General features: G+C 46.6%; 2 protein-coding genes across 3 annotated transcripts in view; both read left to right on the top strand.

Moving 5' to 3' along the window:
- LOC110403060 (fibronectin type-III domain-containing protein 3a-like) overlaps positions 1 to 14,818 on the top strand; it is a 38,049-nt gene extending 23,231 nt beyond the window's left edge. For both annotated transcript variants that reach the window (XM_021405840.1, XM_021405841.1), the window contains exons 8-27: positions 302 to 357; positions 1,506 to 1,660; positions 1,920 to 1,979; positions 2,485 to 2,623; positions 3,519 to 3,572; positions 4,248 to 4,369; positions 4,471 to 4,645; positions 5,418 to 5,504; positions 5,710 to 5,848; positions 6,399 to 6,467; positions 6,706 to 6,824; positions 6,921 to 7,026; positions 7,674 to 7,849; positions 8,470 to 8,583; positions 8,909 to 9,058; positions 9,360 to 9,640; positions 10,288 to 10,500; positions 11,184 to 11,350; positions 11,581 to 11,702; positions 12,238 to 14,818. In XM_021405840.1, the coding sequence (XP_021261515.1) occupies positions 302 to 357; positions 1,506 to 1,660; positions 1,920 to 1,979; positions 2,485 to 2,623; positions 3,519 to 3,572; positions 4,248 to 4,369; positions 4,471 to 4,645; positions 5,418 to 5,504; positions 5,710 to 5,848; positions 6,399 to 6,467; positions 6,706 to 6,824; positions 6,921 to 7,026; positions 7,674 to 7,849; positions 8,470 to 8,583; positions 8,909 to 9,058; positions 9,360 to 9,640; positions 10,288 to 10,500; positions 11,184 to 11,350; positions 11,581 to 11,702; positions 12,238 to 12,555 (2,822 nt within the window). In that variant the 3' untranslated portion in view covers positions 12,556 to 14,818. The remainder of the gene's footprint in view (positions 1 to 301; positions 358 to 1,505; positions 1,661 to 1,919; positions 1,980 to 2,484; positions 2,624 to 3,518; positions 3,573 to 4,247; positions 4,370 to 4,470; positions 4,646 to 5,417; positions 5,505 to 5,709; positions 5,849 to 6,398; positions 6,468 to 6,705; positions 6,825 to 6,920; positions 7,027 to 7,673; positions 7,850 to 8,469; positions 8,584 to 8,908; positions 9,059 to 9,359; positions 9,641 to 10,287; positions 10,501 to 11,183; positions 11,351 to 11,580; positions 11,703 to 12,237) is intronic.
- TAF9B (TATA-box binding protein associated factor 9b) lies at positions 17,793 to 21,540 on the top strand. Its single transcript, XM_021405842.1, has 7 exons — positions 17,793 to 17,935; positions 18,016 to 18,097; positions 18,193 to 18,329; positions 18,397 to 18,531; positions 19,698 to 19,779; positions 20,045 to 20,158; positions 20,563 to 21,540. Exons 1-7 carry the CDS (start codon positions 17,885 to 17,887, stop codon positions 20,727 to 20,729), a joined length of 768 nt encoding a protein of 255 aa, XP_021261517.1. The 5' UTR covers positions 17,793 to 17,884; the 3' UTR covers positions 20,730 to 21,540.

The following is a 22,941-nucleotide window of genomic DNA, read 5'->3' as shown; positions in this document are numbered from 1 at the left end:
CTTTCGTTTTTAGAGGAATGTTTTTGTGTTATCAAAGAAAACCCACTTCTGCTCAGATTAGGAAAATATACCCTTTGTGCAGGATGTACTAAAGGGGTTTTTGTAACACTGTTGGTTTTGGATAGTTCGTGTTTCTAACCGTCACGCAGCCAAAACAAACAGGGGAAGCTAACTTTGCACAATAAGTGCTATTGTTGAGCTCTTAATGGAACGCACTCCATCTTGTGGTGGCATTTCTGTAACAGGCTGGTTTTTACTCTGGGGGGTTTTCTTGTAATCTGTTTTGTATTTGAAATTTCAGAATCTGACACGGAATCCAAGAAGTGCGATACTCACTTGAGCATTGGCAAGCCAGTAGTAAGTATTACCCTTAAAATACCAGTGTTTTCTGGGCATGTACTTGGTGTTAAATCACACGCATCTTTCTCGTTGATCTCTTTTTCTTTTCTTTCATGGTTAATTTTTGTAGTAGAGAAAACGTATTTTAGTTGCCAGGTTTTATGTCTGGGAAAGGGCAACGCTGATATAGAAACCTGCTTTTACTGAAGCAGTCCGAGTGACTCTGCTTCCCAGTCTGTAAGGCCAGGCTGTACCTGCTGGTGAAGCTGTGTGTACGTGAGGACTTGAGTGCCTGGAGAGCAGAGCCTGCTGACGTAGTGACAACCTGTTTGCTCTTTGAACCGGCTTTCGTTCAGCGTAGAGGATGTAAGGTGCTGGGAGTGGAAGTTGCAGAAACAGCTCAGCTTTTTACGTTAAGAAATTGGAGCAAATATTTGAGTATTTACAGACTGCTCAAGATAACTGGAATCTGGTAACATGAATTTAGATAATTGAAGGCTAGAACTGCACTGATTTGTGATCCCGAGCATGTTGAATGAACTCTTCCTTGCACTATCAGTACATTAAGCATGGGTTGTATTTCTTCTGCTCTTGCCTTCCAGCCATTCTTTGCTACAGTCATTTTTTTTTTCCACTGATGCCTCTGACATCTGTACTTATTGTCATCAGAAGGCTGTACTGAATTTTGTCAGAGACATTTTGCTTAGAACAAAAATGTTTAGTCTTGAGCAGTTAAAATCAGAGCCTCTCGCTGTCGGCCAGGTTATTGGTTGAACGTTAAGATCAAGAGGTGGAGTTGCAATCCATTTAGAAAGTGAGGTCATCTGGCTGTGCCTAAACACGGGGCTGGTGCCAGTGCTGAAGATTCCAGAGCTGAAAATTTGCTCCAAATGAGTGATGCAAACAGTGCAGGTGAAATACAGAGCACCTCTTCATACACTGAGATGATGTAATGTGCCTATAAGGAAGGGAAATCCTTTAATGTGATTTTGGAAGTGAAAACAAAAGAATGTTAAATTCAAACAGTGACTTGATATTTCCACTACAAAGGTAAAGAATTCCTCCCGCGAGGAACTTCATGGGCAAACTAGCAACACCGTGTTATTGACTAACATTCCTTTTATTACAGAAAGCAAACTTACTTGCATTATTTATGCTTTTAATAGGTTTCTGATATACAAGCAAGATCAGCCGTTCTGTCCTGGAATCTCCCAGTTAGTTCACAGAATGGAGAGAGCCATAGTCATAGTCCAGCAGCATTTACATTTGAAGTAGCAATATCCAACAGTGGTAAAAATGGAAAATTTAAATCTGTCTATGTGTAAGTTTAGTTTCTTCATTTAAGCACAATGTTTAAAGCCATTAACCGAGCAGCGATCTCTTTATCAGGAGCTGTTTGTTGACTTGCAGACCTACCTACTTCACGTGAAAATAAATTTTAAGTAATTTCAGTATGACTTACGTGGACAATGGGAAACTTGAAAGTTAAATGCGCGCTACTTGGCTTTGCTTTTCAATAAGCTTGTATCCGTGGCGGTGTAAGGAAGAGCTGTAACTTTTCTTCTTTTCCCTTTTCTTAGAGGGGAGGAATTAACAATTACCCTTCCTGATCTCAGACCAGCAACCGATTACCATGCCAGGTACGTTGCTGAAATGAATGCTTAACGCTGTTGTTGATGTGCTAATTATAAAGTCATCGTGGCTGCATCAGAAGGGTGTGGTTGCAGAAAACTTGAGGAATATTGTGTGTGAAACATCCCAGCTGTGGACATTACCGTGGCTGGTTTCCACGTATCTTCTAACTCCCTAAAAATGTCGCCTCGCTTTCTGCAGCGTTCTGCTGTCTTCTCTCTCCCCTCGTTTCTCCAAAACACAAACATTGGGTTGTCTGCTGGCAGTTTAGAATTCTTTTGGGTACTGGTGCTTCCTATGTGAACATCAGTTACTGAAACCTGGAGTGAGATCATAAAATGAGGTTTTCTTTCTGAGCGATGCTTTGGAATCAGTGATCTGCAACAACAAGAGCGCTCTGGTCCCATTGCTGTTTCCACAGCTTACGATTAAATGCCTTTCTCAAGCTGACCGATCTTTCCTTAGATTTTGAGGTGCCAATGCGATAACATAATTCATTGTCCTTTTGTTTAGAGTTTCAGCAACTAGCAGTTCCATCAAGGAATCCGTTTCAGAATTAGTGAGTTTCACTACAGAAAGTTGTGAGCCGGATTGTCCAGCTGCACCGAAGCTGATTAATAGAACCAAGAACAGCCTGAGTTTGCAGTGGAAGGTAAGCAGAAAGCAGACGAAGGTACTCACACGCAGTATGCCTACACTAGCTGTGTCCGTAAGGTAGTGTTTGTTTCAGGTGCTGGCTTTTCAGTTGCTCAGTGAAGCTGATGACTGAAGTCATGATCGCTTCTGCCTGTTTCCTTTGCTGCTTGCTTAGTTCTTGCATACGGCTTTAGCATTGGAAGCAGCACTCTGTCAAGTATGAACTGTGTGGTAGGAAAGTTCTCTTCTGAAATGGTGCTGTAAGGAAGGACATAGAGCACTTACGTTTTTAAGTGGTGTTTCTGGATGATAACGTTATAATTCCAGAGATGTGGTAGTTACTCATGCCGGCTCGTAGTGAATTTCTTTCTCTAGTTTGTACCTTACCTTTTGAGTTTAACTTTTGAATACATACGGTGTAATCTGGGAAGAGCCAGTCGCTGTGTTTTATTGTCATTCCGTGTTTTTCTTACAACTGTGTTTACACCTGGAAAAAATGCTTAATGGATGAATAATATCAGTTAAATTATCTGTATAATTTGCACTTAGGAAGTTCCTGATTTGTATTTCCTAGAGAGCACAAGTGATTCAAAATATTAGTGTAGCAGTTCGGAGAGCCATCAGGAGGGAGGGACGGAGCGAGCTGCTGGCTTTCACCCTCTCCTGTCTAGCTCACTTTGCAGAATTCATGTCTGAGCCCAGAGCTGCAGGTTATCACAAGTGTTTGTGCAAAATAGAGCTGTTCTGTATGCTTCTTGCAGACTTTTTCAGCTCTACATGTAACATCTTATTTTAAAAGGCAGATGGAATTTATAAATACGCTTGATCATTGAAATGTTGTTTTAGTATGCAAAAGATGCAAATGTTCAACTGTTTGATTTTAACTTTTTTCATTGTTTCTTTATTTTCAGTCTTCAAATGACAATGGTTCCAAAATAACTAATTTTCTTTTAGAATGGGATGAGGTAAGCCCTTTTCTAGTGGAAAAAATACCCAACAACGTAATGACATCTGTAGACCAATTATACTTTAAAAATACTTTCTGCTTCGGTACGTCCACTATTTTTGGTGCAACTGCCCAGACAGTTTCTAAGCCAGTTAAAAATCTTGAATGAAGTTGGTAGTAGTGAAGCACTGGAGTAAAGCATCCGTTCTGATCCTCTGAGAGCTGTGCACAACGTCCTCGTGTGGTCCTTGTCAGTCAGAGCAGCATTCATTCCTGGGCTCTGTTTATTGAGTGGTTGGCTTCTCTCTTCAGTAGCTGTCACCAATACTGCTCCAGTTTGAGCTTCTTACAGAAATACACTCCAAAGTGGTACAAACTTCAAATCTGTGGTTTGTTTTCAGCTGCAGTTAATTATTACCGTTTTGTCACAACTCCGGCACCAAAAAATCATTGTGTCTCAATCAGGTGTGACTCTGGTACCTGCAGTACTCAGGATTGCTGTCAGGCATGCTCAGCATGGCGTGGGGTGACCGCACCTTGTTACTTTCTTTAGACTTACTGCTTTTTTAATCTAGTTATTATGAAACGAGTGCAGTGAAATTTAGGAAAAGTTAGAGGTGAAGAAAATGACCTTAGCAGGGAGCACGCAGTCCCAGTGCAAGATGGTGCTCAGGTTGTTCTTCCTTTTTTAAAGGGGAAGAACGGACCCTTCAAGGAATGCTACTACGGGCACCTGAAGCAGTATAAGCTGACCAAACTCTCTCCTTCCACAAAGTACTCGCTTAGACTGGCTGCTAAAAACGATATTGGAATGAGGTAACGAGCGCCGTTTACGATACCGTTCATTTTCTCGTCAGCTGCCTGTCGCCATGATTAACTTTCCAAAACACCATTTTTTTTTATTTTTTTTTTTCCAGTGGGTTTAGTGAGACGGTGACGTACTACACAGCAGGGATGGTGCCCCCGGCCCCACCAGCCCCCGTGCTCGTCGAAGCAGGAGTGACCTGGCTGGCCCTGCGGTGGAGCCCGCCCAGCGGAGTGTCCTCCGAGGACTCCCTCACTTACACTTTGGACGTGGAAGAGGAAGGTTCTGTAAGTGCAGCTTTCCTTCGCGTGCACGAAAGCTCGAAACGTGGCTGTGCATAAATAAACCAAAATTTACTTCCGAATGAAGTGCTGCGAAACACGGCAACAGTTGGCAAGCACTGCGTGCATTTATGAAACAAAGATGAAGTTCCAGCTGGAACAACAACAGCAACAAACAATGTGTCTGTTAGGAAAATTTCTGCTCCAGTAAGCTTGCTCAACCGTCTTTATCCCAAAAAGAGACAGAGGAGAGTCTTCATCCTTCTTTATTCAAATAAAGGGAGAGTCCACTGGGGCATACAGCCCCTCTGTTATCCCTGTACCCCGATGCTAGTGAGCCCTTCCCCCTTTCCCCATTGGCTGAGGTTCACACTCTTCTCCATTTGCCTGTCAGCCACCCCCCAGTGGGTATGTCCCTTTGTTTCCTTTGCTGACAGATACTTTGTCATCTGGATTCAGGGTTTGTTGTTTGGCCCAACTGGAACTGTCTTGGTATCCTGTAAAGTCTGTCACTCTTAGTTCTGCCCAGCAAACAAGGTGCACGCTCAGCTGCTAAGCAAGCATCTCCTGCCGTGTACTTGCAAGATAAGTTTGTTTAACCAGATCCTTGGGACTGAAACTTTTCTTCTCAGCTTTATCTTGTTTTGTAGGGACCCCCTGTCCTTCCTTCGTTCTTCCCAAATTTTGTTTTGCAAGGACACTTTATCCTTCTCTTTCCTTCACTTTCCAATCAGTTTTTCATTTTATCATGGAAATCATGTTCTTTTCTTCTTTGTAGGGTTATGGTTTCCAGCCACAGTACAACGGAGATGAGCTCTCGTGCACTTTAAGAAACCTTAGGAGGAGTACATCCTATAAGTTCCGGGTTTGTACTGAGTTTTGTTACTAATTTAATTAAGTCTGTATGCATTTCTGGGCTTTTAGTGTTTTCTTAAAGCTAAGACACCGGAGAAATTTACCTGCAATTGTTGTTGGTTTTGCATGGAAGAGTCTTGTAAATCAGCCCTGTGTTACCTGTCATTAAATCAATCTTACCAATCATTTACGTGTTCTGTTCATTCCTGAAACAGCTCTTTGCCTACAACAGCGAAGGAAAAAGCAGCCCGAGTGAGGTAGTAGAACACAGCACCAACCCTGACAAACCTGGACCGCCGAGTAAACCGAGTGCAAAGGGGAAGATCCATTCACACAGTGTGAAAGTTGCGTGGGGTAGGTTTGTTAGTGCTGAGTTCGAGTTGTTCTTGTACACTTGTGTATGAGCAGTCACTTGGTAATGCAGATAAAAACATAGAGGCAAACCTGGAGGCTAAATACTTGTCTCTGCAGAGAATGATATTGCAGGAGAAATGCACAGTATTAAAAGAAAAAAATGCAGCTTGCTCTGTTTTGGGACTGCAGTGTTTTATGTTATTCGTTTAGAAAAGCAGCCTGCTCTGTTGGCTGTCCTAATAGCCCCAGATTTCCTGTGATGTGCAAGTAATTTTTGTGCACTCCAAAAAAATTACCCCCAAAACTGGCAATGTTCTCCTAGTTAATCCTCTTCCTCATATAATCATGATTCTTAATAGAAAAAAATCATTGTTCTGGAAAATGCATTGTGACTATATACGTACACAGTTTTATTTTTGAATTGATTTTTTTTTTTTACTTGAATTAATTCTGCAGCAGATTAAAGTGCTACCTGGAGACAGTTGATAACAAAATAGTGCATGGTCTTTACATCTTCAGTAATTTATTTTAAGCTGATGTTCTCTTTCAGAACCACCCAAAGATAATGGAGGATCAGATGTTTCTAAATACTTCTTGGAAATCTCAGAAGCAGTAGTGGGTAAGCAGTTCTCATTAAGTACTAATTGAGCTTGTGTACTGACGGAGCCTGTGATTCATTACTATTGCTGTAGCGATTGCTGTTCTTTTTTCCACACATGTTTTTGATGTATTCTTTGTTCATCCTTCAAACTGGGTGCTATGCTTTGATTATCTTCATCATTAATAATTATACAGGCATTGCCAAGGTTGATTTTTGCAAAAGCTTCGTGCTCTGTAGCGTGTTCTTTTTGCCTCAGGGAGTAAATGGGAAACCATCTACAGCGGTTCGCAGAGAGAGCACGTGTGTGATCATCTCAAGCCTGGGACTTCGTACAGAATGAGAGTGTATTGTGCCAGTAGAGGTGGGGAGAGCCAGGTGAGAACAAGGGGAATGGATTTGCTTCACAAAGCCCTTTGGGTCTGTTTCACTGACGTGTTTTTTTCCACTCTGCAATGATGTGTGTTCCTGCAGCCTTCTGATGTTCTGGTTGTTACGACATCAGCTGTTCCTCCGGGACCGTGTCCCGCTCCGTGCCTGGCAGGCAAGGCGAAGCCCAAGGAAATCACGTTGCAGTGGGGTAAGCTCCAGTGTTCCTGAGCAAAATATTCTGGTTTTGAAAGGTCAGAACAAAAATGAAAAATCTGCTGAACGCTTGAAAATATTTATTTAAGCAGACATGTAAGTATTTTAATATCAAAAGAATATAAGTAATAGTGCCTGTGTTGTTACTTCTGTTTAAAAAAAATAATAATAATAAAGCTTGCAAACCAGCTGTGACTTGGTGATATGCATGTCTGCAGTGACATGGAGAGAGTTAAATGAGTGTCTTCCAGTGAGGAAAGCTCGCTGGCTGCCTCGTTACTGATGCATTTGTTATTACTATTGGCAAGTTGAGAATCAACCCTCCTCTTATTTATTTTTATTTATTTATTACTTTTATCTCAGTAGAGGAGATAAGCAAGCAGTAATGAAGATGGACTGTTTTTTGAAGGACGTTTATGAAAGAGCCTGATAAAGGCTATCTTAAGCTAATATACCAGTTCCTGTGGGGGAAGAAAAGCTTGATGTTGTTCTGCTCTGCTACGATGAACACCTGCACCCTGATTTCTAAGCATGCATCTAGCTTGACCTGTAGCTTGAGAGGGCTAAGTAGAAACGAGTTACAAGAAAAAAGTGCTTTGTGAAATTAATAGGAAAAAAAAAAAATCCCTTTTTATTTTGCAGGCCCGCCGCCTGTAGATGGAGGTTCTGACATAACAGAATATGTTGTAGAGATGGCAAACTCTGAGCAGGAGGAGCGCAGGCAGGTGTACCAGGGGCCTGCACCCGAGTGCACTGTAGGCAGCCTGCTCCCCGGGAGGACGTACTGCTTCTGGCTGCGGGCAGCAAACAGGGTCGGGGTGAGTGCACTGCTAACGAGCTCAGCTTTTTGCACAAAGGATGCTGGTGGTGCTTTCCAGTTCAAAGCCTGAAGATATCTTCTAGCTTGCATTCTGTCATGTTTTCATGACAGGAGCAGAATTTCTCGTGTAGGAAAAAGGATGTAAGCCCTACATTTCTGGCAGCGAATCATCTCTTGATGTTGGTGCTTCAAGAAATTGCCCTGTGTTTTACAGTTCTGTGGGCTTTACAGATGGCTGCTGTGGGAACAGCGTTGTGCAGAGAGGGTGTGTTCAAACAATGCCAGGTTGGAACAAGGTTAGGGTAAATGTTGGTTGCATAAAAGCCTTTCTGAAACACTACCCAGCTGCTTCTAGAAGTGAGACCCTGACTGTGGGGAAAGGAGGAGTTACACAACTGCAGGAGGTAGCGGGAGGGTTGCAGGTACCCTGTAGGCACAGAGCCAGTTTGTAAACTGCCTGAAAGGCATTTTAAATGGTGCTCTGAAAATGAGCACAAAAATCTTCTATTTGCTTCCTTATTGTTACAAATAATTTGTTTTCTTCAGCTTAAACGCTCACTTGTCCGTTTTTTGCTTGACTCTGTTTCTGTATTCATGGAATTGTATTTCTTTTTGCAGTTTGGTCCTCACTCGGACAAGGCAGAAATCTCTACTGCTCCAGGGCCCCCTGACCAGTGCTGCAAACCCACGATAACTTGTAAAAACGCAACTTGTGTTGTAGTGTCCTGGGAGGTAGGTGGTAATGATTTTCAGTTAGACATAAATTATTCGGAGGCTCTTAGAATCGTGGTGACACATACATGGCACAGCAATGGAAGGAGTGACAAGTGCATGGGTGTCGTATTTCAAACATCTCTGTGTAGAGGCATGTGTTATTTTTGTAGATCTGGTACGCTGTATAGTGGTAGTGAAGTGCCAGAGTGCCATATCTGAGAAGGAAGCTTGTTCCCTCAAACTCAGCTTTCCGACCCCAGTGCTTGTTTCATTGTCTTTGCTCGGTGTGGTGAGAGACCATACTTGTATGATGAACACATAATTTGTCGCTTGAAACCTGCAGAGTCCTGCGTGCAACGGTGCAGAAATCAGTGAATACAGACTGGACTGGGGGCAGGTGGAAGGATCGATGCATGTCATTTACACGGGCCCTTGCCAGAGCTATGAAGTGAAGGGTCTCACACCTGCAACCACGTATTATTGTCGCGTACAGGTATGAAAAACCTTTATGAGCAAGTACATACAGCTGGAAGAAAGACTTCAGTTGTGGATGAATGCAATGATGTACTGCCATTTATTAAGGCTTTCCCTCCCTCCCAACTACACGTACCCAAAGATAAGATATAGGTCAAGTATTGCAAGAAATACCAGGTGTTTTGCCACGTTGGCAATTTATTTGGGAAATTTCCCGTGCTCTTCCAAGTTGCTTGTAATGGCGTGCATAAGGAAGCACAGTAAATGTGACCGAGTAGAAGAGTGTGGATCCAGTAAACAACACGTGGTGTCCCTTCCAGGCTGTGAACATCGCTGGGGTTGGGCTGTTTGGAGAGACTGGAGCGGTGACAACCCCTGCGTCAGTGCCTGCGGCAGTGTCAGTACTGCAGCTGCTGGAGGAAGACCAAATGGAAATCTCTCTTCCTTTATCAACGTGCCTTGCAATTCAATGGGAAGAACCGTGTTGTCACGGGGCAGAGATCACTGGATATAATATAGAATATGGGGAAAAGCAGCTTGTGACTGTTGGAAGGAATACGAGCCACATTCTTGAGAATCTGCTGCCTGATACTCTGTACAGGTGATCATTGCTAGTTTTCTTTTGAAGCCTTATCTGTAGGATTTTCAGTCGCTAACTTTGAGGGCAGTGCTTTTAAGCTTCATAGTGATGTCATTCAGCTTACAGAATGTTTGCTTGGTTCACTCTGCAACTCTGAACAAATCTAACTGTCCTATTCAGACTTTCAGCTGTGACGTTTAGCAGGAAGAACTAAGGTTGCTGCAGTGAGACTGTCGTTGGCTCTCAAAACCAGGGCTTTACTCTAGGCTTCTTTTAATTCTGAATTGCTTATTCAGAAGCAGTGCATGCAACGGTATCATCAGAACTTCACCAAAAGGGGGGGTGTGTGCAGAGGGGTAGAGCCCCTGCCCTTGCATTGCATGCGGGCTGGCCTACAGATGAACTCATCCTGCAGTGGCAGCCAGCAGCTCGCGGTGCAGAGTGAACCTGAGCAGTGCTGAGGAACGCTGAAGTCTCGTTGTGTTGAAAACAATGCAGTTATTTTGACTTGTTTTGAAGTACATTATTTTTAAAGCTAATTTCTAACTGCATTTGGATTCCTTCGTGGTTCGTAGTTCTATTCTTTACAAATGTGAGCTCTTCTCTCATTACCTAGCATTTGGCAGGGCCCGGTGATAACCACATTGCTCTTCTTCTCACATTTCTAGAGTGAGAATACAGGCCATAAACAGCTTTGGAGTTGGTCCTTTCAGTCATTCCATTAAAGCCAAAACGAAACCACTACCTCCTGACCCTCCTCACCTTGAATGTGTGGTCTTCAGCTACCAGAGCCTTAAACTGAAATGGGGTGAAGGTCCTAGCAGAGCTTTAATTACCAACCCTACACAGTTCAACTTGCAGATGGAGGACAGGTTTGGCAGGTAAGATAATTGGAACATGAAGGATATTCCTGTGGGATTAAAACTTTTTGTGTCAAGTTTTTTAAGGCCTTTTACGTATTTGCACTTCTGTTTGCACCAGTGAGTTGCTTGGGTGTCCCAAATGTTCCCACTTTGTTTGCTTTTTGGCATCCCATCTTTCAACCATAGAAGTGCTGCTAATAGCTGCTGTGTTTGTGTTTACTTGTAAGAAGTAAATCCTATTTACTGCTCAGATAACAATACATTACTGTCTGGCAGTGCTGCCAGTTTTTGTATTCCTTCAAAATTCTGAAACGAAGTCCAGTTTGCATACGGGCTCACAGCTGTTCTTTACTTGTGATTACAAACCTACCTCATGAACACATTCTGTTGATTGAAATCCAGAGTTTGGCCGTGTATTTACCATGGGGTGCTGGAGCTCAGTGCCCCACCAGGTTTGATGAGTGCCTGGGGAATGGCAGTGAAGCCTGGAAGCAGCATGGGTGCTGCGTGCTGCTGAGGGGTGCACGTAGGGAACCACCTGTAACAACAGCAGCGCTCAGCTGCCCGGTGTTCACAGAGCATACGTGTGTGATGCTGGGGCACACGCAATGCGCTGTCAGCATTTTTATGCTAACGTTACACGTACAAATTAGCGACCACCGAATACTTCTGACTTGTGTACGTTCTGCTTTTCCTCCCAGGTTTGTCACTGTTTATAGTGGTCCTTGCCATACGTACAAGGTGCAGCGGCTCAGTGAATCCACGACGTACTATTTTAAAATCCAGGCGTACAACGATGCCGGAGAGGGAGAGTTTTCTGACGTTTACGCTTTCACTACAACCAAGTCTCCCCCTGCATCTCTTAAAGGTGAGCTGGTGCTGCATTAGAGACCCCTGTGAGCCATGGATCTGGCAGACTGGAGGTTAAAAACTGACTTTTCCCAGTAAAATGGGAAATGTACGAACTAAAAGATTATTTTAAGCAAGAAAACTATGGATGTGAATCACTGAAACTGGTGATTTTGGCTTCTTCTGACTGAAGCAAGAGCACTTGTACAGACCCTTCTCTAAACTACTGACAAATTGCCTCTATTCTAGCACCCAAAGCAAATCAGCTGGAAGAAAACACTTTTGAAATCACATGGGAACCTTTACAGCCGATGAAAGGAGATTCCATTGTTTACATCCTTCAGCTTGCTGCTGGGAGAGAGTTTGATCAGGTACCTTCTATTTCACAAAACGATGGCCAACATCTTCCTCTTGAGTTTTTTGTTTTTCTCGGTTTGTGTTTTACGAATCTGATAACGTTTTAAGTTCTTAAGTTATTCCAAAGCACACTGCAGATCCCGCCTCCTTCGCTCAGCTCACGTGAGATGTGTTCCGAGTAGCAGCGGTAGGGTGAACGTTTCGTGCCTGTTTTATGCTTTTAATTGGGATGCATCGCTGCAGGTGCACGTTCCAGCAGGGAAGGCTGGGCAGGCATTTTTGGAGTGGGTGCTGTTCTCAAGACTAACGCAGGTTACACAGCTGTGTGTTTTCCTCAGCTTGTCATTTTCGTCAGCAGACGAATTCCTGCTGCTTCTCCTCTTCCTTTCAAGCAGAAGCACTTACGTGGAAATAACCTATTCAGCAAACATCGTAACATTTCAGATCTGTGTTGACGCCTTGCTCGTACTGTAAGAGCAGCTGGCTGCAGAGGCAGTTTGTAAGACCAATCCTATTTAGAGCGGTTCTCTTTCTTCTTGTGCTGCCCAGGTATACAAGGGACCAGAGACTTCCTTCCGTCTCACGAGCCTGCAGACAAACTGTGAATATCGGATCAGAGTCTGCGCTGGCCGTCAGTCCCAGGACGCTGCTGGATCCCAAGAACTGTATGGACCTTACAGCCCCAGTACGGTGTTCTCATCTCAGAAGCAGGAGCTGGTGCCGCAGTGTGCCGCCGTGACCGCGGAGCTGGCAGACAGTAAGAAGACACTGCACGAAGAGCGCTTCATCGCCATCGTTCTTCTCTGCGGGTTCGCGGTGGTTGCTATTTTATTTGCTGTTGTTATTCAGTACTTTGTGATCAAGTAGACGAGAACCTGTTCAGCGCTCAGCTTTTTGTACAGAAGCTATTTCGGGTATTTATGGTTAGTTCTAATTAAAATCCTAGCTGGTAATGTGCGGACACGCGCATTTCCGCTCTTGCTGCTGGCTGACAGCGAGGCTGGGTCGGCAGATCCTTTCCAAATACTGAACACAGATTTCTTGTAGAAAGGGTAATCCTTTGTCCTCTGTAATCAGGGTTAGCTGTTAAGAGAACAGCACAAACTGCCTTATCGTGCACACCGCTGCGTGTGCACGCTCTCCTCTCTCCCAGTTCACACGAGGCCCTTTGGCCAGGCCGAGAGAGACGGCGTGATTAGAACAAGTCCTTTCCAAGTACAGCTAGAGCAGTGCTAGTCCATCAGCAGCGTTTCATCAGGTATCATCGCAGTTTGGCCTACGTGACATACAGCAGCACAAATGCTTAAGCTTAGAGCAGTACTGTATTGCAGAACATTACTAGAGCATACCACATTTAATATACTGTAGAAGGAAAGCAGAATATTGACTTTGACTTAGCGATATTACTACTTTGCAGTTATTTTAATACTTTGGATCCAGTAATAATCATTTTGAGCGTTCAAGTAGGGGGGGGGTGCCAGCGTTTTGTAGAGTTTGAATCCAGACGCTGGGCGCAGCGTTAGGGGGACGTCGTGTCCGTGTGTGACGGTGCAGAAAAGGCCCCTTTGCATCGTACGTTTCTGAACGAGATGCTTCCTGCTGGTGGTGAGCAGCTGTCGGCCCAATCCACATTTCACTCTCAGTGCCTGAGAGGAAAAGTAATTTCCTGTGCTACGGATGAAATCTCTGCAGTGTTTTCAGCAAAGCACAGGTATTGTCTTTGAGGAGAAAGAGTGCATTTATGATAAATGTTACACTATTTGGCTCAAACTGAGCAAACGTTTTTTGTACTATTATTAACCTAAAAATAAAACTTCGACCTGCTTTTGGATGCCCTTCTTACGTAACCTGACCGATCAAATTGTACACGACAGAACTCTTTTTAGATCACGTTTCTACGATGTTGTAACCGACTCGCTATCCCGGTGGTAGCAGCTTCACATTCCGTTGTTTCCTAGATGGGAATGCTCAGCCTGCTGTGAGCGTCTCCGAAACGCGTCCCGTTTTGGGGGGGGGGGGGGGTGGGGGGGGATTTTCAGTGGACACTGTGCACTACATCTGCCCGTTCTCCTTAGTTCTGCTTGCAAACAGCTCCCGATGAGCCTGACCGCTGGCTTCCGTGTGCCAGAGGTTTGGAGGCTGGAGCTCGCGAGTTCAGAAAGCGTTTCAGAATGGGTCTTCCTAATAGCATGGCAGTATGCCATGGAAAGGCCGATTATTACACTATGCCCACCAGAACAAGGCACTTGTACGTGGAGTGCTGGATGTGCTAGTGCTGCAGGCTAAGGGTTGCCAGTAATTAATCACTTTAAGGGTCTTTCTCCTATGGCAGTTGATGAATGATGTTGCGTTATCGTTTGAGGCATTGTGTTGTATTTCAGATGTGGAAAACCTAAATTATGACCTAGTATCGCTTAATACTCTTAAAAAGTAGATTTATGGTGCAATCTGAAATTAATCTTTTCAAAACGTACTCTTCATTTTGTACTCTATTTATTTTGATTAAAAGTCCTGGAAAAATGTATGTTTGAATGTATTGTTCTACTTGTAGCAGAACTTTAAGTTAATCATTTATTATATCATAGAAATCTCTCCCTCCGCTTTTGGAAAGAGTTTTATACGGATATTAGTGTCTTTAGTTTGTGGAAGAGTTTACAGGCTGTCTCTGTTCCTCTTTATAGTCTACTTTTAGCAAATACGACTGCCTTCAGCAAATCTCTGTTGCCAAAGGGTTATTTCTTTTAACTCTTAGAACGACGTTTGTAGAGACGAATTTGCCATGCTGTTTCTGATGATTTTAAAAGGTAAATTAGGATTGCGAAGTAAAATACTAACAAGCGACGACTCCTTAAAAAGTAAGAGAAAGTTCTTGTGTCATTGCCACAAAATACTCACGTTTCCAGGTGTACCGGGGAGCCTGCCACAGTGCAGACCTACGTCAGCTCTTATCCATTCCAGAACGATATACCCTAGTGGCATTAATGTATTAGGTATCTTCCTTTTTCTTGTATTGTAATTTTGAGGTATCTCTATGTTAAAGCTGCCATGCATTGTATTACTAAATTGTAACTATCAAATAGATAATATATTTAATACAGCCAATAAATAATACGAATGTATTCAAATTTGACTGCGGGGTGGCTGTGTGTTTGTTGCGGGCTTCACCCTGATTTGGGAGCGGTCACTCCTGTAGCACGTAACTTAAGCTGAAGAAACATTGGCTCAGTATCACTGAACTGAATTTAAGCAGAAAAGAAAAGCTGAAGGCAGGCATCCCAGAGGGGCCATCATGGGGAGAAGGAGGCGTGCCCTTACCCTTTAATCACTGCTTAGATGTCACTTTGCCTCATGCCATGAGGGGTGCATGGACTTCAGTTTGTTCCTTAACGTGTGGCTCTTGTTCTGCCTTCAGGACTCCGTGAGAGATGCTGCAGAGGCGCTGGGTACAGAAGCTGGGCTCTGGTCTCCATGATGTGATGCAGCCAGCTGTGCTCTGCTGCTCCAGGGTGCTGTGCCAGTAAGTCCTGACCTGCAGATGAGTTCATTCCTTTGCAGGTCCCTCTTCTCAGGGGTTGTGGCGGGGCATGGACCGGAGCCAGTGCTGAGCAGCAGGTGGTTGAAGACCAGCTGCACCTCGACCCTTCCAGAGGGTAGAACAGCAGCTCCCTGGCTTGGTAAGCAAATGACTTTCCCAGAAGGCCATTGCCATGTCCTGCCCAAAAGGGGAGGGAAGGGGCGATTGGATTTGTGAGCTCAATTTCTGAGGACATCATCTAGAGCCGTGTGAGTTTTTGTGGCTGTCTCCCATGTGCCCATTGCACAGTGATTCATCCTTTCTCCCCTGCACATTGCTAATGGTGCTGCACTAAATCGCACCCTTTGCTCTGCTTTCCTCCTTACCCTGCAAAAAGTGCCTGCAGTCACAGATAGGATAAAATAGTTCTTTGATAGTGGAAAATTAATTAGCCCATTTGGACCGGTTAAACAATATTCCATCATTCTGTGTTTATTTAGGGCCTTTCCCACTTGAGCTCTTCCCCTGCAGATGCCACGGGGTGATAAATTTCTAGTGACTCTATTAAGTTAGGATGGGGAAGCCTTTATTTGAACATCAATCTTCAGAATGAGACAGCCTGACATTGGGCCCTGATTTACTTTCCACTTTAGAAAAGATCAGAGATTGTGAGCTGGCAGCACCAGGGTGGGGGAGGCGAAGGGAAATGGGATCAGTGCTGGAGAAAACACAAGTGAAGCCTCCAGGGAGGAGCGGGTTAATGGCACACAGCTCAGCATCCGAGGTGCTGCTCTCACTGCTCAGCTTGCAGCAGGATGAGTCCTGCCACGCTTCTTGGAAATTCCTCCCTAACCCTGGATGAAGGGAGCGGGATACCTGGTACAAAAGCAACCTCTTCCATCCTTCTTGGAGCTCTACTCTTTGCAGGTTTCCTGTCTGAAAGACTATCCAAACCCCAGCGTTTTGCAGAGCCAAATAGTGCGGGGTTTGGGCTTGAAAGGTCAGTGCTGAACATAGTCACTGCATTACGTTGATAGAACCTTGGTTTTAATGTTAGCAGGATTTCTGCTGTCATTTCCAAGAGGCTGAAGCACCGGATGTGTTTTTCAAAAGATGTAGGCACCCCAGTGCCTCAAGAAAAGACAAGCTGTCTGTGTGCAAAGGCTGCACTTTTTGCTGTGCTGGTGAGGATTTAAACAGCAGAGCCGTGGCCGGGCGTGGGCTGCACAGTGTCCAGGCAGATCGCTCCCAGCCTGGGGACAGTTGCCTCTGATGAATGTCATTGGTTCAGCAGTGGCAGACGGAGGAGCCAGTGCTCAGCCTGGCCACACTATGACCTGATTTCCTGTTTTCTAACTCTGAAAGAAACTTCAGTGTCTGGGCAGAGATGAGGAGCGACTGCTTTTATTTGGGCAGCACGCGGAGTGCTCACGGTGAGCTGAACACCGGCATTCATGGCATGGCTGGAGGACAGGCACTGGGGAGAAAGCTTCCGTGGCCAAGCAGAGGGAGGGAGCCCCTGGATCCAAAAGGGCCTCTGGGTGTTCTCTGAGGTAAACCCATATAAAGTGCCTCGCCTCGGCACTTTGGTGTCGGCAGATGGCCTGGGGAGGCCGAGTCTCACCCTAATCCCCGGTCTGGGTCCTGCTCATGGAGGGAAAGTCCCCCTCCTCCTCTTTGCTAAAACGAGAGGAAAAAGTGGGTTTTGTTTGTTGTCTAAGGTCAGCGTCTGGAATTCATCCTCCGTTCCCTCCTAGCAGGATGTTTTTGTGTAATATTCTATGACTCATGAAAGTCAAATGACTTGGACCAAAGCGCTGCAGCGCTTCCAGCCAAAGCGCTCGGCGGCGGCACTCATCCAGCTGCGCGTCCAGCGCTGGCACGTGCTGCTCGCAGCGCCTCGAGCCCCCGCGGGGCCGCCCCTGCCCTCCACAAAGCTCCACGCTGCGGGCTGCTCCCCACGGCCTGGCCCCAAGGCCGGGGTGGGGAACCCGTCGTGCTGCCGTCCTTGCGGCCCCACGGGGCGGGGATTGTTTCAGTGCGGGGGGCAGGACGGGGCTGAGCGCCGTGGCTGCGTCTCCGTGTGGGTCGTGTTTGCTGCTCCTGGGTGTCGTGGGCATGGCGGACGTGGTGATCTCGGAGGTCTTTTCCAACCTTAATGTTATTCTGTGAAAGATTCTCGGTGGAGATGAGAAGCAGAGGAAGGCTTTGCGGCTGGCTCTTTGTGGCGCATGACAGCGCGGAGCAGGGGGTCACAGCGGCTGTTTGTCTCTGTGCTCGGGCACAGGGCTCACTCGGAGCCTCTGTGCGGAGCGGGCGCTGCTTTGCCTCGTTCGGGCTCTGAGGAACCGCTCCCGCCGCGACGTGGCGCACGGGGCCGAGGGGGTGAGCTGCCGCCGCTGTCACTTTTCTCCACCGATCTATTTATAATAGAAACACTGATTCTGCACCGCTAAGATGTCTCTTGAAAAGAAAAAAGGCAGGACAAAAGCTCCGTGTTGCTGCGAGGCGGGGAGGCAGCGGCCCGCTCTGTGCCACCCTGCCTCCCCCGTCACCGCGCCCCCCCCCGCACAACAAGGCCGCGTCTCCATGGCAACGCCCTCCGCACTTCCGGCCGCCGTAGCGGTGCTCCCGCCCCCTGATGACGAAACCGGAAGTAGCCTCCCCGGGGAGGCGGAAGCGATGGAGCCGGCGAAGATGGCGTCTCCCAAGAGCGCTCCCAAAGACGCGCAGGTACCGAAGGGGACGGCGGGGCCGGGCCGAAACGGGCTGAGCCGGGCCGAGCTGAGGTGACGGTGCGTGTCGCCCCGCAGGTGATGGCGCAGATCCTGAAGGACATGGGTATCACGGAGTACGAGCCGCGCGTCATCAACCAGATGCTGGAGTTCGCCTACAGTGAGCGCGGGGCGGCGCTGCGGGGCGGCCGGGCCCAGCCGTGCGGAGGGGAGGGGGTGGGTTCCCGCTTTGAGCCCACGCTTCTTCTTCCCCAGGGTACGTGACCACTATCCTGGAGGACGCGAAGATTTACTCCAGCCACGCCAAGAAGTCCAGCGTGGACGCGGACGACGTGCGGTTGGCGATCCAGTGCCGCACGGATCAGTCCTTCACGTCCCCTCCGCCCCGCGATGTGAGTACGGCCGCCGTCACAGCCGGGGGCGGCGGGGGCGGGCGGGCGCGTAACGCTCTGCGTTCAGTTCCTGTTGGACATCGCCAGGCAGAAGAACCAGACGCCGCTGCCGCTGATCAAACCTTACTCCGGGCCCAGGCTGCCCCCTGACAGATACTGCCTGACAGCGCCCAACTACCGCCTGAAGTCCCTGCAGAAGAAGGTGAGGGGCTGGGCTGGGCTGGGCAGGGCTGGTTGCATGGAGGGCACGATGCGTTTGCAGGGAGTGCTGCTGGCCTGGGCTGTTTGTGCTGCACGTGGGCAGTGGGTGCGATGGCTGCAGCACCTCTGCTATGGAGACACGCTGAGAGCTGGGCGTGTTCGGCCTGGGGAAGGGAGGGCCCTGGGGAAGCCTCACTGCGGCCTTCCAGTGCCTGAAGGGAGTTAGCTGATAAACAGGAGGGAGAGTGACTTTCACACGGCCTGATGGTGATAGGAGAAGGGGGGGAATGGCTTTCAACTAGAAGGGGAGAGATTTAGATCAGATGTGAGGGAGAAATCATTCACCCAGAGGGCGGTGAGGCCTTGCACTGCTGCCCAGAGCTGGGGGTGCCCCATCCCTGGAGGTGCCCGAGGCCATGGGGGTTCCCGGGCAGCCTGATCTTTAGGATCCCTTCCAACTTAGGCCCTGATACAATATGATTCTGTAAGTACCGACCTGCGCACGCTGAAACTAAGTGGCTGTTGTCTCTAAGGATTTATAGGTATGCTTACTGCTAATTAACTTCAAATGCAAATAGTGTAAAGAGAGCATCTATGAGTCTTCTTAGTCTTACAGCAAAATTTACAAGTCATATCAATCCGCTTGGAAAAGGCAAAAGGAAGGTAAGGTGTTTGGTAGGATAGATACTAAAAGGTGTTTTGAACTTATGTATGTCTTAGTTTTTAATCTGTATCTGTCTGTTTTAGAGGGAGAAGATTCACTTTGCTCACTGAATAGTATTGAATGCACCTGCTCATGTTATTTTCCTGCATTTTAAAGAACTGTAATCATTGAACTTAAGGTTAGATTCCAGGTATTGACAAGGGATATGGTTTGGTGCTAGATGTGGAGCACCTCAGTCTTTGCTGATTGCTGTTGTAGTTGTTTTTCCCTGTAGAAGCTAACTTGGCTGACCTGCATTGCTGGTGGCAGATCAGCTCTGTGCTGTGTGTTGTCCACCAGCTCTCCAGCTCACGGCGTTCACACCACAAACAGTCTGAGAGCTTCTGTCCTGGATCACAAACTGTGATCTAACCAAGTGTTGCTGTCTGTGGCCTTGTAGGAGCAGCCACTTTCTACTTGCACGTGAAGAACTGTGAGTTAAACCGAGTGTTCTCTCTTTCCAGGTCGCGTCCTCTGCAGGAAGAATCACAGTCCCTCGCCTGAGCGTCGGAGCTGTGAGCAGCAGGCCCAGCACACCCACCCTAGGTAAGCAGCAGCTCACCCAGGGTTTCCCGTGGTGATTTTGTGAAGAAAAAAAGTCTTGAGAAGTGTTTTTAAAGCGTGCTTAAGGCACTGGTAGTGTTGGGTGCCTCATGAACTTCTCATTTGGCACCTGAACTGACAGCATCGAAAAAATAACCAAAGGTTCGTTTTCAAACGATCGTTGCAACCTTTGGTAAGTATACACAGCTCCTGTAGAGTCGGTGTCATTGTGTTCCTGTATGTTCTGACTGAATTGTTTTCAATTTAGGAACACCTTCAGCACAAACAGTGTCTGTTTCAACAAAAGTGGGCACCCCGGTGTCGCTGACGGGGCAGAGGTTCACCGTGCAGATCCCCTCGTCGCAGGCAGCAGTCAAGACAGGTAAAAGGCAAACGCCCACGCGCTGGCTTCTCAGTTCTGCACAGCTTCTTGGTGTTTGTTTTAACAGAATAGAAATTGATTGATTTACAGTAACAGCGTGGGACAGGTTTTTCACTTCCAGTTTGAAGTATTACAAGTCTCCTCTGTTTCCTTATGTAAGACGAGCTCTCCTCTCTCCAGTCATTCCAGTAACTCCTACTTTTAGTTCCCATCTCTAGCACAGGGATGTGAACCAGAGTTCACAGCTTTCCCTGACCCCCTTACTGTCCCTTCTCCATTCCCTCTCAGTTCTGCTCTCTCCCATTTGCTTGCCCTGGCAGCTTCAGAGTGGAAATTGGGCTTCGGTGTGGGAAAATCATTTTTCAGCCTGTTCAGTTACTGACTTCTTTCTTTTATCTTTACAGCCACACCAACTACTCCAACAGTTCAGAATGTTCTGATTAATCCTTCATTAATTGGACCAAAGAACATTCTTATTACTACAAATATGGTATCATCACAGAACGCAGCGAGTGACTCGAATCCCTTGAAAAGGAAGCACGAAGACGATGATGATTATGATACTTTGTGAAGAAACTGCCCCATCCCCTCCTGTTCCTCAGTGATTCATATTGAGTCTGAAAGGATTTTTTTTTTCCCTAAGTTTTCATTGTAAACTGCGTGGTCGCATGTCAGTACTGGGGTAGGGTGCAGCTGGGTGGATGCTGAGGAGATGGTCGACCTGTGGAAAAACTAAAAAGCAATTCACATTTTCATCTGGTCTCTGATGGCTTTTGAACTTTCCAGCAGTGCTGACTGTGACGCAGGAGTCCAGCCCTCACCTCTCTTCTGTTGCCTTATTTCAAGGAGAAAACAGCCCGTGTCCCTGCAGCCTGCTGAGCTGGATGCTCCCAGTACTGCTCTGTGCCAAAAACCCACAACTTTTAGACAGTGGGGTGGTATAGAAGACAACAGCTAAATAATTTCGTATTCAATAATAAAGTCCTAGATGAGAAAGGAAGTATCTTGGCTACTTTTTTATCCCCCCAAAATGCATTTAAGTGTTGTAGATTGCACAAGTTGTAGACATGGCTGGTCTAGTGATCTCTTAACAATAGAAATACAGGCAAGAAGAGGAAGGGCAGGAGGGAGCAGCTGCCCCCATTCCTGTTCTGTGTATTTCCAGAGCTGTGCAGCAGCTGGCACTTCCTGGAGCTTATGATGTGTTACATGTGCACTGAGGAGAGCAGTGCTGTCCTCATGGCAAACCAGGTGAGGCTGAGGGGGGGGGACACATTGTTCTGCCCTCAACTTCAGGTGTTTGATGTGGGGCTTCATGCACTGGGAGATGCTCATGTTGTGTACTAAGATCCCAGGAATGCTGTAATAAATAACTAGTTACACTTGTTCTTATATATGAAACAACAAAGTGTTGTGTTTTCATAATGATGTCGTCTCTTAGGAAGTGCTTTAGGTTGTGCTCCCTTGCCTAACACCTCTTTCCTTGACATGACTTGGGCTGCAAAACTTGGGGGGACGATGCTTTGGTTGCAAATGCAAAACCAGTTTTCCTATGCCCACCCTGAGAAGGTCACTGTGCATATGAACACATCATTGCATGTACCCAGCCCTCCTGCCTGTGCTGTAATGTACAGGGAACAGTGTGTGCATGCTTGTGTGTGTAGCATCTCTCACCCCCCCTCATTTTTACAGATGTATTTAGACTCCCTCCCCCTTTCTATGTACATATTTATATAACTACATGTAATGTTGTATACTCAGTCACGCCCTCCATGTAATGTACAGCATAAAGCCATTTATAACAGACACAACCATGCACTCTCCCAGACACCAACTTGTTTCTATGCCTGCGTACACCCTCTCTCTCAGAAGCCCAATCTTTGCCATATGTGAAGCATCCTAAAATATGGATACATTAAATTAAATTATATTCTCTCACACAGACACTTTTTTCCCATACTTAAACAGATATTTACATACACATGTAGCTTTATTTTACTCTCTCCCACACCTTCTTGCTCTCACTCTCACGCACAGGCTCCTTTTATCAATGTATACGTATGCACAGTGTATGTACAGTGCATAACATCTAGCATTCTACATGGAGGTAGTACTGTAACATAACTGTATCCTTTACTACAGTTGGTATATAGAATATCTGTATGCTGTATTATATAGAATATAGATCTGAGGGATATGCATTACCATGCAATACTTACCATACACATCCGTGTCTCCTCCCCCATTTCTGTGGGTCCCTGTGCACACTCCCACCCGCTCTGTACCCAGGTGCTGCACTCCCACGCCCAGGAGCTGGTGCTGTGGCCCCAGCCCGCAGTGCAGCAGGGGGAGCACCACCTCCTCCCAGCAGCTAGGACAGGTTCACCCTGGACACAGCCACGAGGTACCACATCTTGCACCTGCAGAGATTGGTTTCCTTTGTGCTGTCTTCGTTCTGCAGCAATGAGCTGGGCCTGACTCACCCTGCCCCTCCTGTCGAGGATGGGAAGCACAGCAATGGAGAGCAGAGGGAGAGGCACGGTGCTTGCTCCCACCGATCCCAGTTTCACTCAGAACAAACTGTCCTCTCCCCCTTTGATGTTTATGAGGACAAGCCTGAACAGCTCCAGTGCTGACAGCCCTGCTCAGCTCGCACCAAGCCCGGAGCCCGCAGAGCCATGGCTCATCCTGCACCCAGCCCCAGGAAATAAACCCAACCTGCTCCTAAAGCTCAGGGGAGGCACGGTGCTAACGTGCACCCATCCCAGCTGGCTGTAGCTTGC

The sequence above is a fragment of the Numida meleagris genome, chromosome 8 (genome assembly GCF_002078875.1).
Source record: "Numida meleagris isolate 19003 breed g44 Domestic line chromosome 8, NumMel1.0, whole genome shotgun sequence".
Classification (NCBI taxonomy): domain Eukaryota; kingdom Metazoa; phylum Chordata; class Aves; order Galliformes; family Numididae; genus Numida; species Numida meleagris.
The sequence above is the reverse complement of the archived record's forward strand: the minus strand, read 5'-3'. Positions and strand labels throughout refer to the sequence as shown.